We start from the raw sequence: 17,930 nt of genomic DNA, 5'->3' as shown, positions 1-17,930 counted from the left end.
TAGGTGGATATACCGTTTATGACAAACCACACCCCAGAGGAGAAATCGTTATTGGTGGACCAAATGTTACCCTGGGATACTTCAAGAATAAATCCAAAACAATGGAAGATTATTTTCTGGATAAAAATGGGCAGGCATGGTTCTGTACTGGTGATGTCGGTGAATTTCACCATGATGGATGCCTTAAGGTCATTGGTTAGTGTCTGCAGACCTCACACTTAACAGCATGTAAATTTCAATCATTATGCCTGGATTTCGGGTAAAACTAGAATTGCAAAAGCCCATAACATTTTAATTGTAATGGTTGGTGTAAATTGAAAGCATATCTGGGAAGATTTCCAAATTCTGTTTGAGATCTTCCTGAAAAAAATCAACTATTATTTACTGGTGGCTTATTGGGATCCTGCCAGTTACAGTTCGGTATAACCTTGGGAAAATGTACTTTTTCACAGGAAAAAAAACCCTTAATTTAATGAGATTAACGATTGTGCCCTTAGGAGAAATTTAAATTCCATTGGAGGAATTTGCCCCCAAAATTAATCAAATTTTGTTTCTAAATTACCTTACAAATATTTATATTTTAGCTATATTTTAGCCATTGTCTGGTGAGGGCTGTTTGCTAGAACAATGGTGTAAAGCATTGTAGGCAATTTGCATTTGCTGCTAATATCTTGTGCAAATATAATTAATTTAGTTTGATTTAACGCATGTCCGTAATGCCATTTTACAATAAAAGTTTACAATGAAAAATAATATGCTTTATTAAAATAATACTAATTGTTGGCTTGTGCTGCACATGCTCTCATTAGAAAAGCATTCCCCTCTATTGGCTCTACAATCCGGCATTGCTTAAAACATCAATTGAAAGATTAAAGGAAGGCATACAAACTATAACTAAGACCCAAATGACTTATTTTCCCATCTCAGTCTTGTGGTGTTGTGCTCAGATAGGACTCGCTATATACCATCGCAGGCCAATCTCCCCTTATATTGAATTTCAAAATACATTTTAAATTATCCAGAATTTTTCTAAATCTTTGGCGTAATGTGAATGCAGACTATTGTTCCATACAGCACGATGTGATCATTATTAATTTAATAAAGTCAGTAATTCTAGGGTTAGAGTTTAACTTTCATTTCAGATGAAAACAGCCCAATTTTTATACAATTTTTATATATGAAGAAGGGTTTCGGCCCGAAACGTTGCCTATTTCCCTCGCTCCATAGATGCTGCTGCACCCGCTGAGTTTCTCCAGCTTTTCTGTGTAACCTCCAATTTTTATACAGTTTGACTTTGGGTAAATTATTTTGTATTGATATTGGATGGATGTTCAGATAATGATCATGAGCATTTTTTTAATAGAATGCTTTAACTTCAAGAATTGTAACTGTAATTATACATTCTCTGTAGATCGGAAGAAAGATCTTGTCAAACTGCAGGCTGGGGAATATGTTGCCTTGGGAAAGGTGGAGTCTGCTCTGAAGAACAGTCCATTAATAGATAACATCTGTGTCTATGCGAACAGGTAGGATCTTCGTAAATGTGCACTTTTCTGAGTTAGCTGTTGATTTTACCCATATGAGTACAAAGTCAGAAAGTACATTTTTAGTTTACATGGATGTAAGATTTTGGTGAATGGATTATTTTTGCTTGGCACCATTACAAGATAGGTGATGAGATTAACTTGCATGGTACAAGCATTCATTACTCTTCCTTACTACCAGAGGGGAAAAAAAGCATTGCAGATTGTTTTTCCTTTTCCTTCATGTAACATTAGGGGATAAAGTGTGTTCAGTGTAGAGCTGATGGAATTCTGCCCCTTATCACGATAACTTGCAATATTGGATCATACTGAATAATTGAGGATATTTGCACTAAATTTCCTTACAACTTATTATTAGTTGTGCTCTTTTTAAAATAAAAAAAATAAAGTTTTTGTTTCCCGTTTTTTTAATGTTCTCATGAAATTATTTAATCCCATCTATTTATTTGATATTAGTATATTATTGTCACATGTACCAAGATGCAATTTAAAAAAAAGTTATCTTACAAGTTATCTAGGTAAAACAGGTGTACTTTATTAAAATCAAAACCTTGCACCAGGATAACAGGTAATGCAAAGAGAAAACGATTGGGGGGATTGAAAAATACATCCTTATTCACTGATATTAACCTATTCTAAATTACAATTCCTTGTGCTGTCTGTTTCACATTCACTCAGGCTAATTGAATAAAGGTAAATGGTTGCTTTTATTCTTTACTTGAAGCCTCCAGGCTCTGTTTGGTTAAGATTTTATCAGTTTGTGTCCAGCAGTTTATAACAAAATAGCAAAATCTTACTAAGGTCAAGTATACGAATGAAAAGCATTAGATGCTTTGAAACGTTATATCGTGATTGAGTTAAGTCAGTATATTCACTTACTATAAAAATAAGTAATTGTCTTCCTCAATCTTTTCGATGTATATTTACACACAGTTGAAAATTAGCCTCATGTGTTGAAAATGCATCTCCTGATTCGCATCTGGAAACTGTATCTTGTTAGATAAAAGCATGTAGGGCCTTAGTAACAAGGCTGTAAGCATGTAAATAAGGTGTTTTTACGACCTAACCCTGCCCACAAAACGGCTGAAGACTGACATTGAGGGACTCAAATGTTCAAAACTCAAACCAAGTCCTTTGAATATGAAAATATTTTTTTTAAACAACTAAACCTATAAAAATGAAGACAATTAGGGACATTTACATTTATTAATGTTCTTTTGTAGACGAAAATGCCAGTAAGAACAACGAAGAAACATGTGTCATATGGCCAGAAAACTAGCAACATTATAGAGCACTTTATAGAGGCGTCGGTACATTGTACCAGTGCTTTCTATCACAACGAAGGCAATGAATGAAAATAATATTTTGTTAAATTTCTTAAATTTTTGGAGAGTTCTAGACCAATTCATGCCATGGAGCATGGCATCTCATTCATGCCATGGAACATGGCATCTCATTCATGCCATGGAGCATGGCATCTCATTCATGCCATGGAGCATTGCATCTCATTCATGCCATGGAGCATGGCATTCATGCCATGGAGCATGGCTCTCATTCATGCCATGGAGCATTGCATCTCATTCATGCCATGGAGCATTGCATCTCATTCATGCCATGGAGCATTGCATCTCATTCATGCCATGGAGCATTGCATCTCATTCATGCCATGGAGCATGGCATCTCATTCATGCCATGGAGCATTGCATCTCATTTATGCCATGGAGCATTGCATCTCATTCATGCCATGGAGCATGGCATCTCATTCATGCCGTGGAGCACAGTTGGGTAATCACTGGAAGAGCGGCCCAGAATAGTTGACATTTCTTTGCAAAATCCAGTCAATGAATTGTGTGTGTGTGTGGACAGTGAGGGAAAATGGGAATGCAAAATACGTGCAAATATTTTATCGATTAATAATGCTTACAAATGTTTAACAGCCAAAAGTTGATTAACAAGTCTGTTTTATTTTCAGCGACCAGTCTTACGTCATCTGTTTTGTGGTGCCCAATCAGAAACAGCTGCTAGCTTTGGCTCACCAAATGAATATAGTAGGAAGCTGGATTGAGATTTGTAACGACCCAGAAATGGAGAAAGTAGTGCTGAGGGAAATTACTGATGCTGGTGGATTAGGTGAGCTTGAAATGATAATACTGGTTGCTCCATTAATGAATTCAATCCACATTTAATGTACAAAAATAATGTTATGAATGACTTGATTGGAGAGCCATCTACGGTTTCAACTGCATAGATCAAATACAATGGATGTGGTTTCAAGATCTGTCATTTTTAATGATGGGACTCAATGACCTCAGCAATTCTGTCAGCAACTTTTATTAGCAGCTTTCCTGGAGTATAGATTTATCGGATAAAAAAGCAAAACTAATGTAAACAGAAATTCTCATTCAAAAAGGTGCTATTTAATAATGAAGAGCTTTATTAACTCAAGATGATCTTGTATATAATGAGCTATAGAGCAAAATAAACTGTAAAAATAATATGAGGCTGAAAACTAATATAGCACAAGGAGTGGGAAAACCCTTGAGGAATTTGAAAACTAATGAGGGAATTCTAAAGTATCCTTGAAACGATAGGCAAGTACTGGTGTGACTTTGGGCTAAATTGTGAGTGAGCCTGGACAATTTTATTAAATTATACAACTACGCTTAAGTAATTTAATAAACTAAATGAGGTCAATAATTTGACCCAACAAGTTAAAAATGAAGGGAAGACAGAAGATGCATTGCTGCTGTAAAATGTGGGAGCCTACTTGTACATTTTTGTACAAGTGGGCTACATCCACAACAACTATCAGTGGCTAGAGGGCTTTTGGCTCTGTGTTGAACAGCTGGAATGCAAGCTGCAGACATTGCGCAACATCAGATGGAAAGAAACTTCCCAGGGGGTTTTGCTTCAGGAGGCAACCATAATCCTTGGATAAAATAAAAATCCAAAATACCATAGGTGATGGAACTCAAAATAATACCAGGAAATGTTGGAATTAACCGCTGGGTTAGACTGCATCTACGGGAAGAGGAACCGAGTTACTGTGTCGGGTCAAAATGTTTCATGGAGCAGTGCGGTAAAGATGCTTGCCTTGAGCTGACATCTCCACATTAAGCAATTGTGGGCTGGATTTTCTCAGCTTTCATCAGCGATGTTGAGTTTCTTGACCACCAATGCCTTTTTTTTCTGCAAGAAAGTTCTGTCCTTGCTGTTTAGTTCAGATAGGGGCCTTGGTTAGCATGGATGAGTTGGGCTGAAAGGCCAGTTTCTGTGCTGTATAACTCTGATTCTATGCAAGGTAAGTTTCCTTAAAATGATGGGCTTTGCCGATTTCCACATTAAGCATTATCAAAGCCAAATAAACTGGATGGACTTCCACTTTCGATTCCAAATACCCTTCGTCCTTAACTTTTGGAATATGCTTTCTGCACTGGACCACGCTAAGTTTCGGCTGCAGTTTTTCTTTGCAAATGTCTTGAACATTTCAGAAGCCAGATTTGTGGGAAATCAGTGTCAATGCAGACCTTTCCATGGTTTAGGAAGTGGCAGTTTAAATTAGCAGTTAATCTATAATTTAGGAGAAATGTTCAAAACTCTTATACCAGTTGCTCACCTTGCCATTGACATAAATAATGCCTGTCAAGAGGTGTAGAATGCATGACAATTAAGTTCATCCAAAAATTACTATCACTTGGGTAAAAATCGAGACATACTGGGATCTGGCACCAAAATGACGTTCTGTTGTAGCTTTATTGAATTTTTGCTCTGAGGCACCCGTGATTGAAGGCTCACCATTTACCTAAACCTGAAAGTAGTAAAGTACTTGTATAACAAATTCTAACCATAACTCCAATTTTGTTTGCTGGCAAGATTTTTGGTATGTTTTTTTTTAATGTTTTAAAATGCCACATTTTTGTTTGCAGCATCAATATTGGCTGCTGCACTATCTTTAAATATTTATCTGGTTAATAATATTTTCTTTGAAAGCCATTTAGTGCAGAAATGTTTCTAATGGGAGATTTGTAAAGGATATGAACTGTCAAGAGCACTGATTTAATATACAATTTCTATCTTGGATGCAGCGAATCTGAATTTGGAAACGGTTTTCCAAAATGTGTAGAATTACATAGTAATTAATTATAGAATAAATCAAGAGTGCGTCTTAGTTCTTTCAGAAAAATGCAAGCAAGAATTTTCTCACATTAATTACGTTGAAAAGCATACTTGTTCACAGAAGCTGCATTTAGAAATTAAGTTATTGTAAAAATAAAAATGTTCACTGATTATAAGGCAGTGGATACCCTTTCACTGAATTATTTAGAATTTATTCCTTAATATGACACGAACATTATTGACCATGCCGGTATTTATTATCCTTCCCCAATTGCCTCTGAACTAAGGGTGGGAGCACATAGAAGCCAACCACCATGGTGGGTAGGATGTCAAACAGGACAGATTGAGTTGGGACAGCAAATTTACTCCCAGGTTGTGTATTATTTATATAACCTTGCATTATGACATCTGTGTGGAATTAGATGTGCTTTGTACAACTCTTTACAATGTAAAAGATTAGTTAATCGGATAAGTTTCTAGGATTGTCCAGTGAGTTCATAGTTATCATTATTGAGACATATGTTTTGAGAGAAAAAAAAATCCAACTTTATTTAATTATCACAATGTTAATGCCCCAGCTCCTCCAGCCGAATTCAAATTTGTGCTTTTGGATCAATGGTCCCTAACTCTAGAGTGTTTCAAAAGTGACAACCACTATACTACTAAACCCCAGAAGAAGCTAATCCCATCATTATGGCATAGGGGGAGGCCATTCGACCCATTGAGTCCACTCTGAAGTTCTTTGTAGAACAATCCAATCAGTTCTATTCCTCCATTTCCTTTGGCTCCGCCATTTATTTCCCCTCATTTCAATTCAATTGCTATTTGAAAGTCCTGACCTATGCCAACTTCATGCAGTACATGTTGACCAACTGGGCAACCAGTCACTTTTCATTGGACTTTAAGAATCAATTTCCTGGCATCTTGCATTAAAATATACCCAGATTATATTGTGTGGGAAGGAACTGCAGATGCTGGTTTAAATTGGTGGACACAAAATGCTGGAGTAACTCAGCGGGACAGGCAGCATCTCTGGAGAGAAGGAATGGTGAAGTTTCGAGTCGAGACCCTTCTTCAGACCCTTCGTGTTAGGGAAGTGGACAGTACAGAGATAAAATGTAGTCGGAGACAGTAAGCCTTGTAGGAGAACTGGGAAGGGGGTGGAGAGAGAGGGGAAGCAAGGGCTACTTGAAGTTAGAGAAGTCAATGTTCATACTGCCGGGGTGCAAGTTACCCAAGCAAAATATGAGGTGCTGTTCCTCCAATTTGCGCTGGGCCTCACTCTGACAATGGAAGAGGCCCAGGACAGAAAGATCAGTGTGGGAATGGGAGGGGGAGTTAATGTGTTGAGCAACCTGAAGATCAGGTAAGTTTAGGCAGAGGTATTCAGCAAAATAATCGCAGAGCCTGGGCTTGGTCTCACAGATATACAGGAGTCCACACCTGGAACAGCAGATACAGTAGATGTGGTTGGAGGAGGTGTAAGTGAACCTCTTCCTCACCTGAAAAGACTGTCGGGTTCCTTGGACGGAGTAGAGGGCGAAAGTATTGGGACAGCTGTTGCAGGGGAAAGTGCCCGGGGAGGGGGTGGTTTGGGTGGGAAGGGGTGAGTTGACCCGGGAGTTGCGGAGGGAATGGTCTCTGCGGAAAGCAGAAAGGGGTGGAGATGGGATGTGGCTAGTAATGGGATCCCATTGGAGGTGGGGAAGATGTCGGAGGATTATGTGCTGTATGCGACACCGGATGGGGTGGAAGGTGAGGCCAAAGGGGACTCTGTCCTTGTAACAAATGGGGGGAGGGGGAGCAAGAGCAGAGGTGCATGATATCGAAGAGACCCTAGTGAGAGTCTCGCCAATAATGGAAGTGGGGAACCCCGTTACCTAAAAACTGAGGACGTTTCTGATGACCTGGTAATATTGTTTGACCCGGATTATATTGTTTGATGCGGTAGAACTACACCATTACATTCTACCCAAATACCAAAATTCAGAGGAGTAATTAGATTCAAGGTTTAAGGATAGATTAAGTGGACAGTTGAGAAAGGTCAAGGGAATAAAGAAACAGTAAGCAAAGGGTGGAATGAGAATAGCATAGCTCAAGTCAAGAGAGTTTGTCATGTGTCCCATATAGGACAATGACATTCTTGCTTGCTGTAGCACAACAGAATATTGTGGGCATAAAGACAAGATCAGTGTGTCCAAATACATATATGTATGTTACAAAAAAAAGTGGAAAACTGAGGGTGCAGCAGCATCTATGGAGCGAAGGAAATAGGCAACGTTTCGGGCCGAAACCCTTCTTCAGACGAGAAGGTTTGGCCAAACGTGCCTATTTCCTTCGCTATAGATGCTGCTGCACCCGCTGAGTTTCTCCAGCTTTTTTGCTAACCTTCGCTCCAGTATCTGCAGTTCCCTCTTAAACACTACATATATGTATGTATCGCGTATGTCGTAAGTATATATAATGCATGTGTGTGTGTATAAGACAATGTATCATGTGTGTATATATATATATGTGTGTGTGTATATATACATATATATATATATATGTGTGTATATATATATGTATATGTATATATATATGTATATGTATATATATGTGTGTATATGTATATATATATATGTGTGTATATATATATATATATACATATATACACACACACACACACACACACACATATACACACATATACACATATATACATACACATTTGTGTGTACACTGTTGTGTATATATATATGTGTACATATATATATATATATATATATATATATACATATATATATGTGTATATATATATATATATGTGTATATATATGTGTATATATATATGTTATATAAACAGATTTCAGGTTCCTGTATATTCTACCTGAAGGCATATGTGCGGAGAGATGAGTGATATATATAGTATGATGTGTATATATATATGTATGTATATGTTGATGATGTTGGCAGCCTTTTATGAGGCATATATATGACTGCGTATATATGATATATACGTGTATCGTAGGAGTGTATAGAGCCGATGTGTATGGACTGGTGCATATATGTGCTTGTGTGTGTGTGTGTCTCACACGCGCACACACACACACACACACACACACACACACACACACACACACACACACACAATAAAGTTTAATAAACAGATTTCAGGTTCCTGTACCTTCTACCTGAAGGCAGTGGAGAGATGAGTGAGTGGCCAGGATGATGAGGGTCCTTGATGATGTTGGCAGCCTTTTTGAGGCAGCGACTGCAATAGATCCCAACGATGGTAGGGAGGTCAGAGCCGATGATGGACTGGTCAGCATGCTCTCTACTGTGCACCTGTAGAAGTTCGAGAGAGTCCTCCTTGACCTACCGACTCTCCGTAATCTTCTCAGGAATTGGAGACGCTAATGTGCTTTCTTTATAATTGCATCCGTGTTCTGGGACCAGGAGAGATCTTCGGAAATATGCACGCCCAGGAATTTGAAGTTCTTGACCCTTTCCACCATTGACCCGTTAATATAAACGGGACTGTGGGTCCCCATCCTACCCCTTCCAAAGTCCACAATCAGTTCCATGTTTTTGCTGAGAGCCAGGTTATTGTGCTAGCACCATTTGGTCAATCGGTCGATCTCACTTAGAGTATAGTAGAAATCTATATATATTATATATTATCTATTATAGATTTATATACTTCAATTATCCTGTATATGCATTTATCCTTTTTTTTTCATGTTCTAATTATTTTGTTTCTTGTTCATTCAAATCTTATTTGTGCATTCTTGTATTTTAATTTATTGTGTGATGTTTGTATTTGCAGCGAGATTGGAGAAATTTGAGATTCCATTGAAGGTTCGGTTGAGTCCAGAAGCCTGGACTCCAGAGACGGGTCTGGTCACAGATGCCTTCAAACTGAAACGGAAGGAACTCAAAACCCATTATCTGGCAGACATTGAACGAATGTACGGAGGAAAGTAATAACTGCAATCCACCCAACCCGAATATATAGGAATGACCTTGAAACATAATAATAACAGATCAAAACGCAACAATGTTTTCAAATCTAAAGCCATAGGATTAATTAATCTGAAAGAGTATCACATTATAAAACAAGTGACCCTGTAGTATTCTTTGATTATAGGTATTAACATTTATTCCAGTCAGGATTACTAAACCATTTGAAGCAAAAGTAACTTGTTTCTTTTTGTGGTCTTATATAAATTAAATGTCATTTGATAAATGATTTACGAGAACAAACATAACTACATGATCTCATGAGCGGCTAATAGTTCTCTCAAAATTGTGGAAACGTATAGTTTATTTATTATACACTTGTGCAATGTTTGATTAAGCAGGGTTTTAATCAGTGCAGGGATTGCTCGGTCAAAGAGGTCTTAAGAAATCCAGAGTAGTACCATTGGTAGGCAACTTAATGGTTCATTAAATGTTTAGTCAGTGTCTAGCTGAGCATCAAAATATCAACTGAGTCTCGGGTTTGTTCCCTGCTTTCTAACTAGTTAAGGTAATAGTTTGTGCAACTGGGAAAGTAAAATTGACCATGGTTGTAAACCCCTAGTGTTAACTAATCATTCCAGTTGGAAATGTTCATGTGGTTCTCAGCTGAGCTCATAGATGCCATCTAAATTGTTCAAATATACTGCCTGCACTCACTGTCAAATTCCATGCATGGGCTGTGTCCTCTTGGATAAGTTTGTAAGTAGGAAAGAATGAGGGGGGGGGGGGGTGGGGGGGGGGGTGGGAAAATTGATCTTGAGGAACAGCCTAGTAAGCACTGACCTCTGAGACATCTGCAAGTTTACGAATCTTTTACTTTTAAACCCATTTTTTGCCTTTTTTGTGTTATGTACTTGTTCTCTTGGGTAGGTTGGTGGTAAAGTGTTAATGAGGAAAACAAAAACAAACTGCTGTATGGAAAATTATGCTGTTGAACTGCCTCTGAAATTCCAGTTAGTTTTGCATTTTAGTAAAGCTTGGGCAGCTGAATGTAAGAACACTACAATGGAAATGCATTCTGCAATTCATATTGTTGACTGACGGTACAAAAACCTCCACTTACAGATTCAGAACAGTTGTTACTCGTGTGTCAGGAGAGGTTTACACAATGCTCATAATGTTTCCTTCATATTTTCGTAGATGTCCGATGTGTTAATGTAAGTAGGAACTAAAAGTTACTAACTCTTGGAAGAGAAATGGTGTCCCTTAAAGCCTCCAGTGTGTTCAACGTAGACATTTTGTGTTTTGCATCACCACCTTAAAATTGGCAAGAACCAAAGTGGCGTTTAAGAAGTTGTTTAGACAGGTTTTGAATTATTGTTCCTGAACAATAAAAGATCCTTGTTTTCCTAAGACTTTAATCTTTATGTTTGCAGAATTGAGATATTGCAGCTTTAAGATAGACACGTTGAAATATCAACATGCATAAGACAGATTAATAAAATACCGTGGATTTTATCCTTCATTTTCCCGAATTCACTATTTTCATGCTTGTGACTTGTGTGAGCGATAAGCTTAATTGCAGCTGTGAGATGACCTTTGTGATTGATACACATGGTATCGACAGCTACTTTCACAGTGAGAACAATACTTGCAGAAAAACAGAGCCCTGGAAAATAATGCACAGATTTTAATCTTTCCGCCTCTTGCTGATCTTTGACTTTTTTTGGTTCTCGGATATTGGTTACTGTTAAGAAAACTGCTTTGTTAATTTTCTACTGGCTATCAGTTGTAGTTTCAATGACCGATTAGTATGTTTGCGCCAAATGTAGTTCAATGAGTAGAATTTGGAATGCATGTCAATTGATTTGTTGAAAAAAAAATAGTGAACGTTTTTAAACAAAAGCAATCATGTTCACAATGTGTTGGGAGAGGGGAGAGAAAAGGTGTGGACAACTTCTGAAAATGAATCCAAGTTACTATTTTTCCTAAGAGCGGTGATTCAGTAGCACAGTACAGTAATGATTAACACTGTTGTAAGTTGCTCATTTTTCACGGTGTCTCATTTTATGGGAATGCATTTGAACTTGTTTGTTTCATGTGAATAAGCTTTTGTTATGTTTTATGCATGGTTAATAGAAACTTTCTTAAATGTAAATGTGAAGAATGGGAAAAGAGGGTTAAAATGTACATAAGATAAAGGTGCACACACTTGTATAAACTGAGTGGATGGTGAAACTTTGCTCTTTGACTACTGTTCATTTTAAGGAATTCTAGTGTGGCAACTGCATTAAATCTTGTTGGTATTTAATGGTTGATTTCTATCTGTAAATACCTATAGGACTGTAAATTTGGTGAAAGTTCCTTTTTCTTCCACTTAGTCAATTGTACAGCAATCTTAGTATTTAATGTCATGAATTTCAAGACAAAAGTCTGGAAATTTTCGTTGGACTTCCTGCAAAGATCTGTGTGAACCTTGGTTACAAAATATATTCAGTTATTTATTTGTATTTGGATATGTTTTCAGTTACAAAATAAAATTGTAATTTGTGATTTCCACTATGAATTTGGTTAGTTAAATTCTGACCTTGCTGTTGATATTCCTCAGTTGCAACTGGATAACGATGAAAAGGCTTGCACTTTTTGCCATCACTGACCTTATGTGCGACAGCTCTTCAGTTTGTGTGATATTCCCAGCAACTATCCAGCATCGACCGCTCAAATCTGTGAGAAAACACCTGCTGTGAAGGAAAGGCTGTCACAAAACCAAAATGTATAAATGTCAAGTTTAGTTCTTGCTGGGTCAAGCACCATCTTTGGAATGAAAGCAATAGTCGACTTTCTGTTAGACTCAGAGCTCCAAGCCCGAGTGTAGGCCAGGCTGTGGGAGAGAGAGAGAGATGAATGAGATCAGATTAATGTCAGCTTCGTGTAGGAAGGAACTGCGGATGCTGGTTTACACCGAAGATGCTGGCGTAACTCAGCTGGTCAGGCAGCATCTCTGCAGTGAAGGAAAAGGTGATGTTTCGGGCCAAGACCCTTCCTCAGCCTCATTTACTTTGAATGGAAAGATAATGATGCAGCTGCCACGGCTGTAGCAACCTGAGCTCTGGTGCTCCTTGGAAGTGGAGTTTACTATTCTGATTCCCACCCAGATCTCAAAGAGGTGCTTGCTGCTAAATTAATTGGCTAATGTAGATTGACCGGCGAAGATAGGTAAATCAGCGAGGTGTTTATGGGCAAAAAGATTACAGATAATGTGGATAGCATTGACTCAATGGGCCAAATAGTTCGTAATGAAATAGGGTTATATTACAATATTTTCTATCTTCTGTTCAATTCGTCGCAATTGTTTTTATTGAATGCCAGCAAGCAAATAATTAATTCCCATAGCAGACCATTGGCCAAGTGAAAACGCACACTCACCCCCCCCCCCCCCCCCCCCCCCCCCCCCCAATACACGCAAAAGCTTTAATGCAGACGTGTGGTTCACCCCGTGAGATACAGCGGGGACCAATTAGAAATTGAAGTTTATTTACGTGTCTGTCCCTGGACCAAGATTGAGTTTACAAGCAACAGCCTCTGGATTAATAACAAGACCTTGATGATATACAGCGTCTCAGTGCAACAGCAGCAACTGTTTCAGGAACGACGTGACATGTGAACGCATTCTTACAACATTTTCCCATGAGCTTCGACATCTGTATTTGAGAGCGAAGCTTTCCTCCCTACCCCCTACATCCTCTCCTTCAATGTCATTGTCACAGTTGCTGTCTGTTTCGAGTAAACTCGCAACATGCACAGTCAGTGGTGAGAGAGACTGGTCTTTTATAATGACGTTTGACCTTCAAATATGGAATCATTTTCTACGCCAGAAAATTCAAATTGTTTTGTTTTTGTTAATAAGCATTCTATCCGCCATGGGAAAACAGCCCGAAAACATGGACTTGAGTGGTGGAGATTAACATGCCGGGATTCCCACTTTTATCACTGTCTTCAAAATGTACATCCTCAAGAAACATGTGACCAGGCCTATGCCGACCAAAGATTATAGAGGAGAGCTCTTCTATAATCTTTGATGCCGACCATGGATCATTCGCCCACGTCAGTTCGGTTTAGATACAGCATGAAAACAGACCCTTCGGCCCAGCGTAATTGAACGCCGAACATTGCTCAGACTACCCGATTCACACTAGTTATTCCATTACACACTAGGGGCAATTTACAGAGGGCAATTCACCTGCAAACCCGCACGTCCTTGGGACGTGAGAGGAAATCGGAGTACTCGAGGGAAACACACACACACAAGAATCAAAAGTTCACGTGCGAGCTCCACACAGACAGCAGCCGTGGTCAGATCGAACCTGGTTCACTGGCGCTGTGCGAGGCAGCAGTTCTACCAGCTGTACTACTGGGCTGAATTGAGAATTTCAGACCAGTGGCAATGTATCGGGGGTGGGGGGCAGAAAGTGAAGTTCAACACGTTTACCATTGACTGCTCTCTTTTCCTGGTAAACTATGTTTAAGAGCAGAGTGCACGCGTCACTAGAGTGAGTTTGCTGCCAATTTTCCCTGCTTAGGTCAAAAGTTCGTTTCGCCCGACATCTAACAGTAAAATGAATCCAGATCCCTCATCTCAAAGTTAACATCCTTCGACACGTGATGGTGCTCCGTGGAATCTGTATATAAAGGCCTGCCGGCTGTATGGATCATGAACGGAAGCGAATCGCTACACATGTAGCTGCTCTAAGCTGAGCTCCCATCATTTCATCATTGGCACACGTGTGAAAGACGACTTTCAAAGTGAGTAAAGTTCTGCATTACAAACAAAAAATTAAAAATCGGTGGGTTGGTTAACATTTGCTACAAATCCTAAACGTCACGCTGGTAAACTTTACAAAATAAATAACTTTTTTGGATTGTAGTATAGTGCAAATTAGTTCATTCATTCGTTTTAATGGTGTAATGGTTTACTTTAAAGAAACATGGCGCAGTTTTAATTAACTATTTTTGGAGCATAACAAAATGCCAATTCGTTCTTTCATTAATGTTATAGTTTCCATTAAAGAAACGCGATGCACACTTTAATTTGTTATTTTTTGGAATACAGTAAAATGCAAGTTAGTTCTTTCAGTCTTCTAAAAGTTGTCATCGTTTAATTTAAACAAACACGAAGCACTGTTTCATGTATTTAAGAAGGAACTGCAGATGCTGGAAAATCGAAGGTACACAAAAAAAGCTGGAGAAACTCAGTGGGTGCAGCAGTATCTATGGAGCGAAGGAAATAGGCAACGTTTCGTTGCCTATTTCCTTCGCTCCATAGATGCTGCTGCACCCGCTGAGTTTCTCCAGCTTTCTTGTGCACTGTTTAATGTACTCTTGTTTAGATAAAAGCAAAATGTAAAATAGTTCAGTCGTTTTCATGTTGCAATGGTGTTATTCAAAGAAACACGGGACACAGTTTACTTCTGAGTAGTTCTGATATATTTGTTAATTGTCTCTGCACTAGGTTTTTCATTCCCCCTGAAGTCTGTCAACTTAAAAGATGTACAATTCCAATGAGACCAACTTAGCCGAAATACGCACTCACACAGCGAAGGCTGCGAGTGACTCACAAGCCAGCGAGTATCTGTACATCTTAATAGTCATGTCTTTCTACGGATTTTTCCTCCTGGGAATAGTGCTGTGTTACATCAAGTCGAAGAAGCGCCAGCGGAAAGACGACACGCTGTTACTGTACGACTACAGGGGCGAGTGGGCCGGCCTGAAGTCGGTGCATATCCCCTTGGTGTTCAGCAGCTTGTCGGATAGCGTGGTGCCCGCACTGTCCTGTGCCGTGTGCTCCTTGGAGAACAGCGTGGACTCGGAGGCAGCTCTAGATGACCAACTCAACGTGGAAGAAGAGGCGCTGGTTGGAAGCGAACCTCTCGCCCACGCCCACGGCATCTCTCGCCCGCCGGCTGAAACCCATTATTAAACCGAGAGAAAGCCCATGATAGGGGCAACGCTGGACATATTCTTCCTATCTTACACGGCCAGTGCTTGAATAATTCAGCACCTCCCAACGGACAAGAGCAAAATCTAAAGAAGCGTGCAAGATGTTTCAGCAACTCAGTGACCCAACTACAAATTTGCACCACGAGTTGCAATGTTTATAAGGTGTATGATATACATATTAAATGTTCAAATATGTCAGCCAGAGAGCTGCTGTTTAAAGGATCGCTAATATTTTATATTTAATCTGTAGATATGTTGCTTTCAAATTAAAAAAATATATATATAAACAAGAAAATCAAAACATCATCCCTAAGCCAACAATCTGGTGTAATCTGTTGCGGCTCTGATTTGTCCTGCTTCCAGTCCCCCCACAATGAGTCTGAAGAAGGGTCTCCACCCGAAACGTCACCTGTCCATTTACTCCAGAGATGCCGTCTGAGCCGCTGAGTTACACCAACACTTCTTGTCTATATCATCTGCAAGACTTCCTCTGACGCACCAAAGACTCTGCCCTGTCCCAGGGTCAAGTTCAAGGCGCCGATCTTCGCAATGCTTACAAGCTCTTACTGATAGTCTGGAAACACTTGAAAACTGTAAAATCTTCCAGATAAAACTGGCGGTTGGATTCTACATACTTTAAAATAACCGATAAATTAATTTGTAAATATTTGGTTAATCTGTAAAATATTTGTAAATATTTATTGCCGAGTTGGAATAAAATTATTTGAATCTAAGAATATCGCTCGCCAATCAAATTATTTGATTTTAAGAATACAGCTTGTCCATATTCATGTTTGAATATTGCTTACTCCACTTCAAGTAACCCTTGCACCCCCCCTCTCTCCATCCCTCTCCCACCCAAGTCGTATCAGCTTCAAAGTCGTCTTGTTGAGTCATTGTCTATACTCGTTATCACCTAGGCCACATCTAACAATGGCCTGTTTCCTTTATCATCGGTACTTTTTTGCATCTTTCACTCATTTGTTCTACAACTCTCTACATCACCACCCACTGCATCTATCATTTCCCTTCCCCCTGACTCTCAGTCTGAAGAAGGGTCTCAACCCAAAGCGTCGCCTATTTCTTTTCCCCGGAGATGTTGACTGACCCGCTGAGTTACTCCAACTTTTTGTGTCCATCTTCAGATTTAATGAAGTTCTCAGTCGCTAAATATAATTTAGTGCTCAGTCGGAGGTCCCTGGTTAAGTGACTATGAGAGCATGACAGTTGATCTCGAAATTGCCAGGATGAGTAAAAAAAAGTCGATCTCTGGATCATCCAGGCGAGTGTTTTGATGTGACGTAAGATGCTGCTAAATATCTTGTGTTTAGTTTAGAGATACAGCATGGAAACGTGCCCTCTGGCCCACCGTGTTCTTGCCGACCATAGATTACCTGTTCACATTAGTTCTGTGTTACCCCACTTTCTCATTCATTCCCTGCATTTTTCAGTATAGGAGTAAAGAGGTTCTTTCTGCAGTTGTACAGGGCTCTGGTGAGACCACATCTGGAGTATTGTGTACAGTTTTGGTCTCCTAATTTGAGGAAGGGCATCCTTGTGATTGAGGCAGTGCAGCGTAGGTTCACGAGATTGATCCCTGGCATGGCGGGACTGTCATATGAGGAAAGATTGAAAAGACTAGGCTTGTATTCACTGGAGTTTAGAAGGATGAGTTGTGAATTTATGGAATTTCCTGCCACAGAGGGCAGTGGAGGCCAAGTCACTGGATGGATTTAAGAGAGAGTTAGATAGAGCTCTAGGGGCTAGTGGAGTCGAGGGATATGGGGAGAAGGCAGGCACGGGTTATTGATAGGGGATGATCAGCCATGATCACAATGAATGGCAGTGCTGGCTCGAATGGCCTCCTCCTGCACCTATGTTCTATGTTTCTATAAGAGGGGCAATTTACAGAGGCCAATTCTTCTGCAGACCCGCAGGTGTTTGAGATACGGGAGGAAACCGAGGAAAGCCATATGGTCACAGGGAGGACGTGCAAACTCCACACAGCCATCGCTCTAGTTCAGGATCCAACCCAGTTCTCTGGCACTGTGAGGCAGCAACTCTATCAGTTGCTCTACTCTGCTACCATAAGTGTAGATTGCCCAAGTGAACCAGCCCTATCTTTGGATGGGATGTTGAATGGAGGCGCTACTACTCTCTTATGGGGTTGAAAAACAAAAGTCCCCAGTCCCTTTCCAAATCAGGCAGGATAGTTATCCCCATGTCTTACACAATATATTCGATTCAGAACTAATAACATCTTTGTTGCATATTATCATTTTCTTCTTCACAAGAAATTCCTTTGTGCAAAACAAAATAGGGGCAATTTGC

At 39.5% G+C, this 17,930-nt stretch overlaps 2 protein-coding genes across 3 annotated transcripts in view; both read left to right on the top strand.

Moving 5' to 3' along the window:
- acsl3a (acyl-CoA synthetase long chain family member 3a) overlaps positions 1-12,161 on the top strand; it is a 71,045-nt gene extending 58,884 nt beyond the window's left edge. For both annotated transcript variants that reach the window (XM_055646404.1, XM_055646403.1), the window contains 4 exons: positions 4-195; positions 1,412-1,526; positions 3,517-3,674; positions 9,469-12,161. In XM_055646404.1, coding sequence (XP_055502379.1) covers positions 4-195; positions 1,412-1,526; positions 3,517-3,674; positions 9,469-9,626 — 623 coding nt within the window. In that variant the 3' untranslated portion in view covers positions 9,627-12,161. The remainder of the gene's footprint in view (positions 1-3; positions 196-1,411; positions 1,527-3,516; positions 3,675-9,468) is intronic.
- A 1,855-nt stretch (positions 12,162-14,016) lies between these two features.
- On the top strand, positions 14,017-16,322 carry kcne4 (potassium voltage-gated channel, Isk-related family, member 4). Its single transcript, XM_055646402.1, has 2 exons — positions 14,017-14,405; positions 15,112-16,322. Exon 2 carries the CDS (start codon positions 15,148-15,150, stop codon positions 15,577-15,579), a length of 432 nt encoding a protein of 143 aa, XP_055502377.1. The 5' UTR covers positions 14,017-14,405; positions 15,112-15,147; the 3' UTR covers positions 15,580-16,322.
- Positions 16,323-17,930: the final 1,608 nt, after the last annotated feature.

The sequence above is a fragment of the Leucoraja erinacea genome, chromosome 14 (genome assembly GCF_028641065.1).
Source record: "Leucoraja erinacea ecotype New England chromosome 14, Leri_hhj_1, whole genome shotgun sequence".
NCBI classification, from domain to species: Eukaryota; Metazoa; Chordata; class Chondrichthyes; order Rajiformes; family Rajidae; genus Leucoraja; species Leucoraja erinaceus.
Note: the sequence above shows the minus strand (reverse complement) of the source record. Positions and strands in the feature narration are given on the sequence as shown.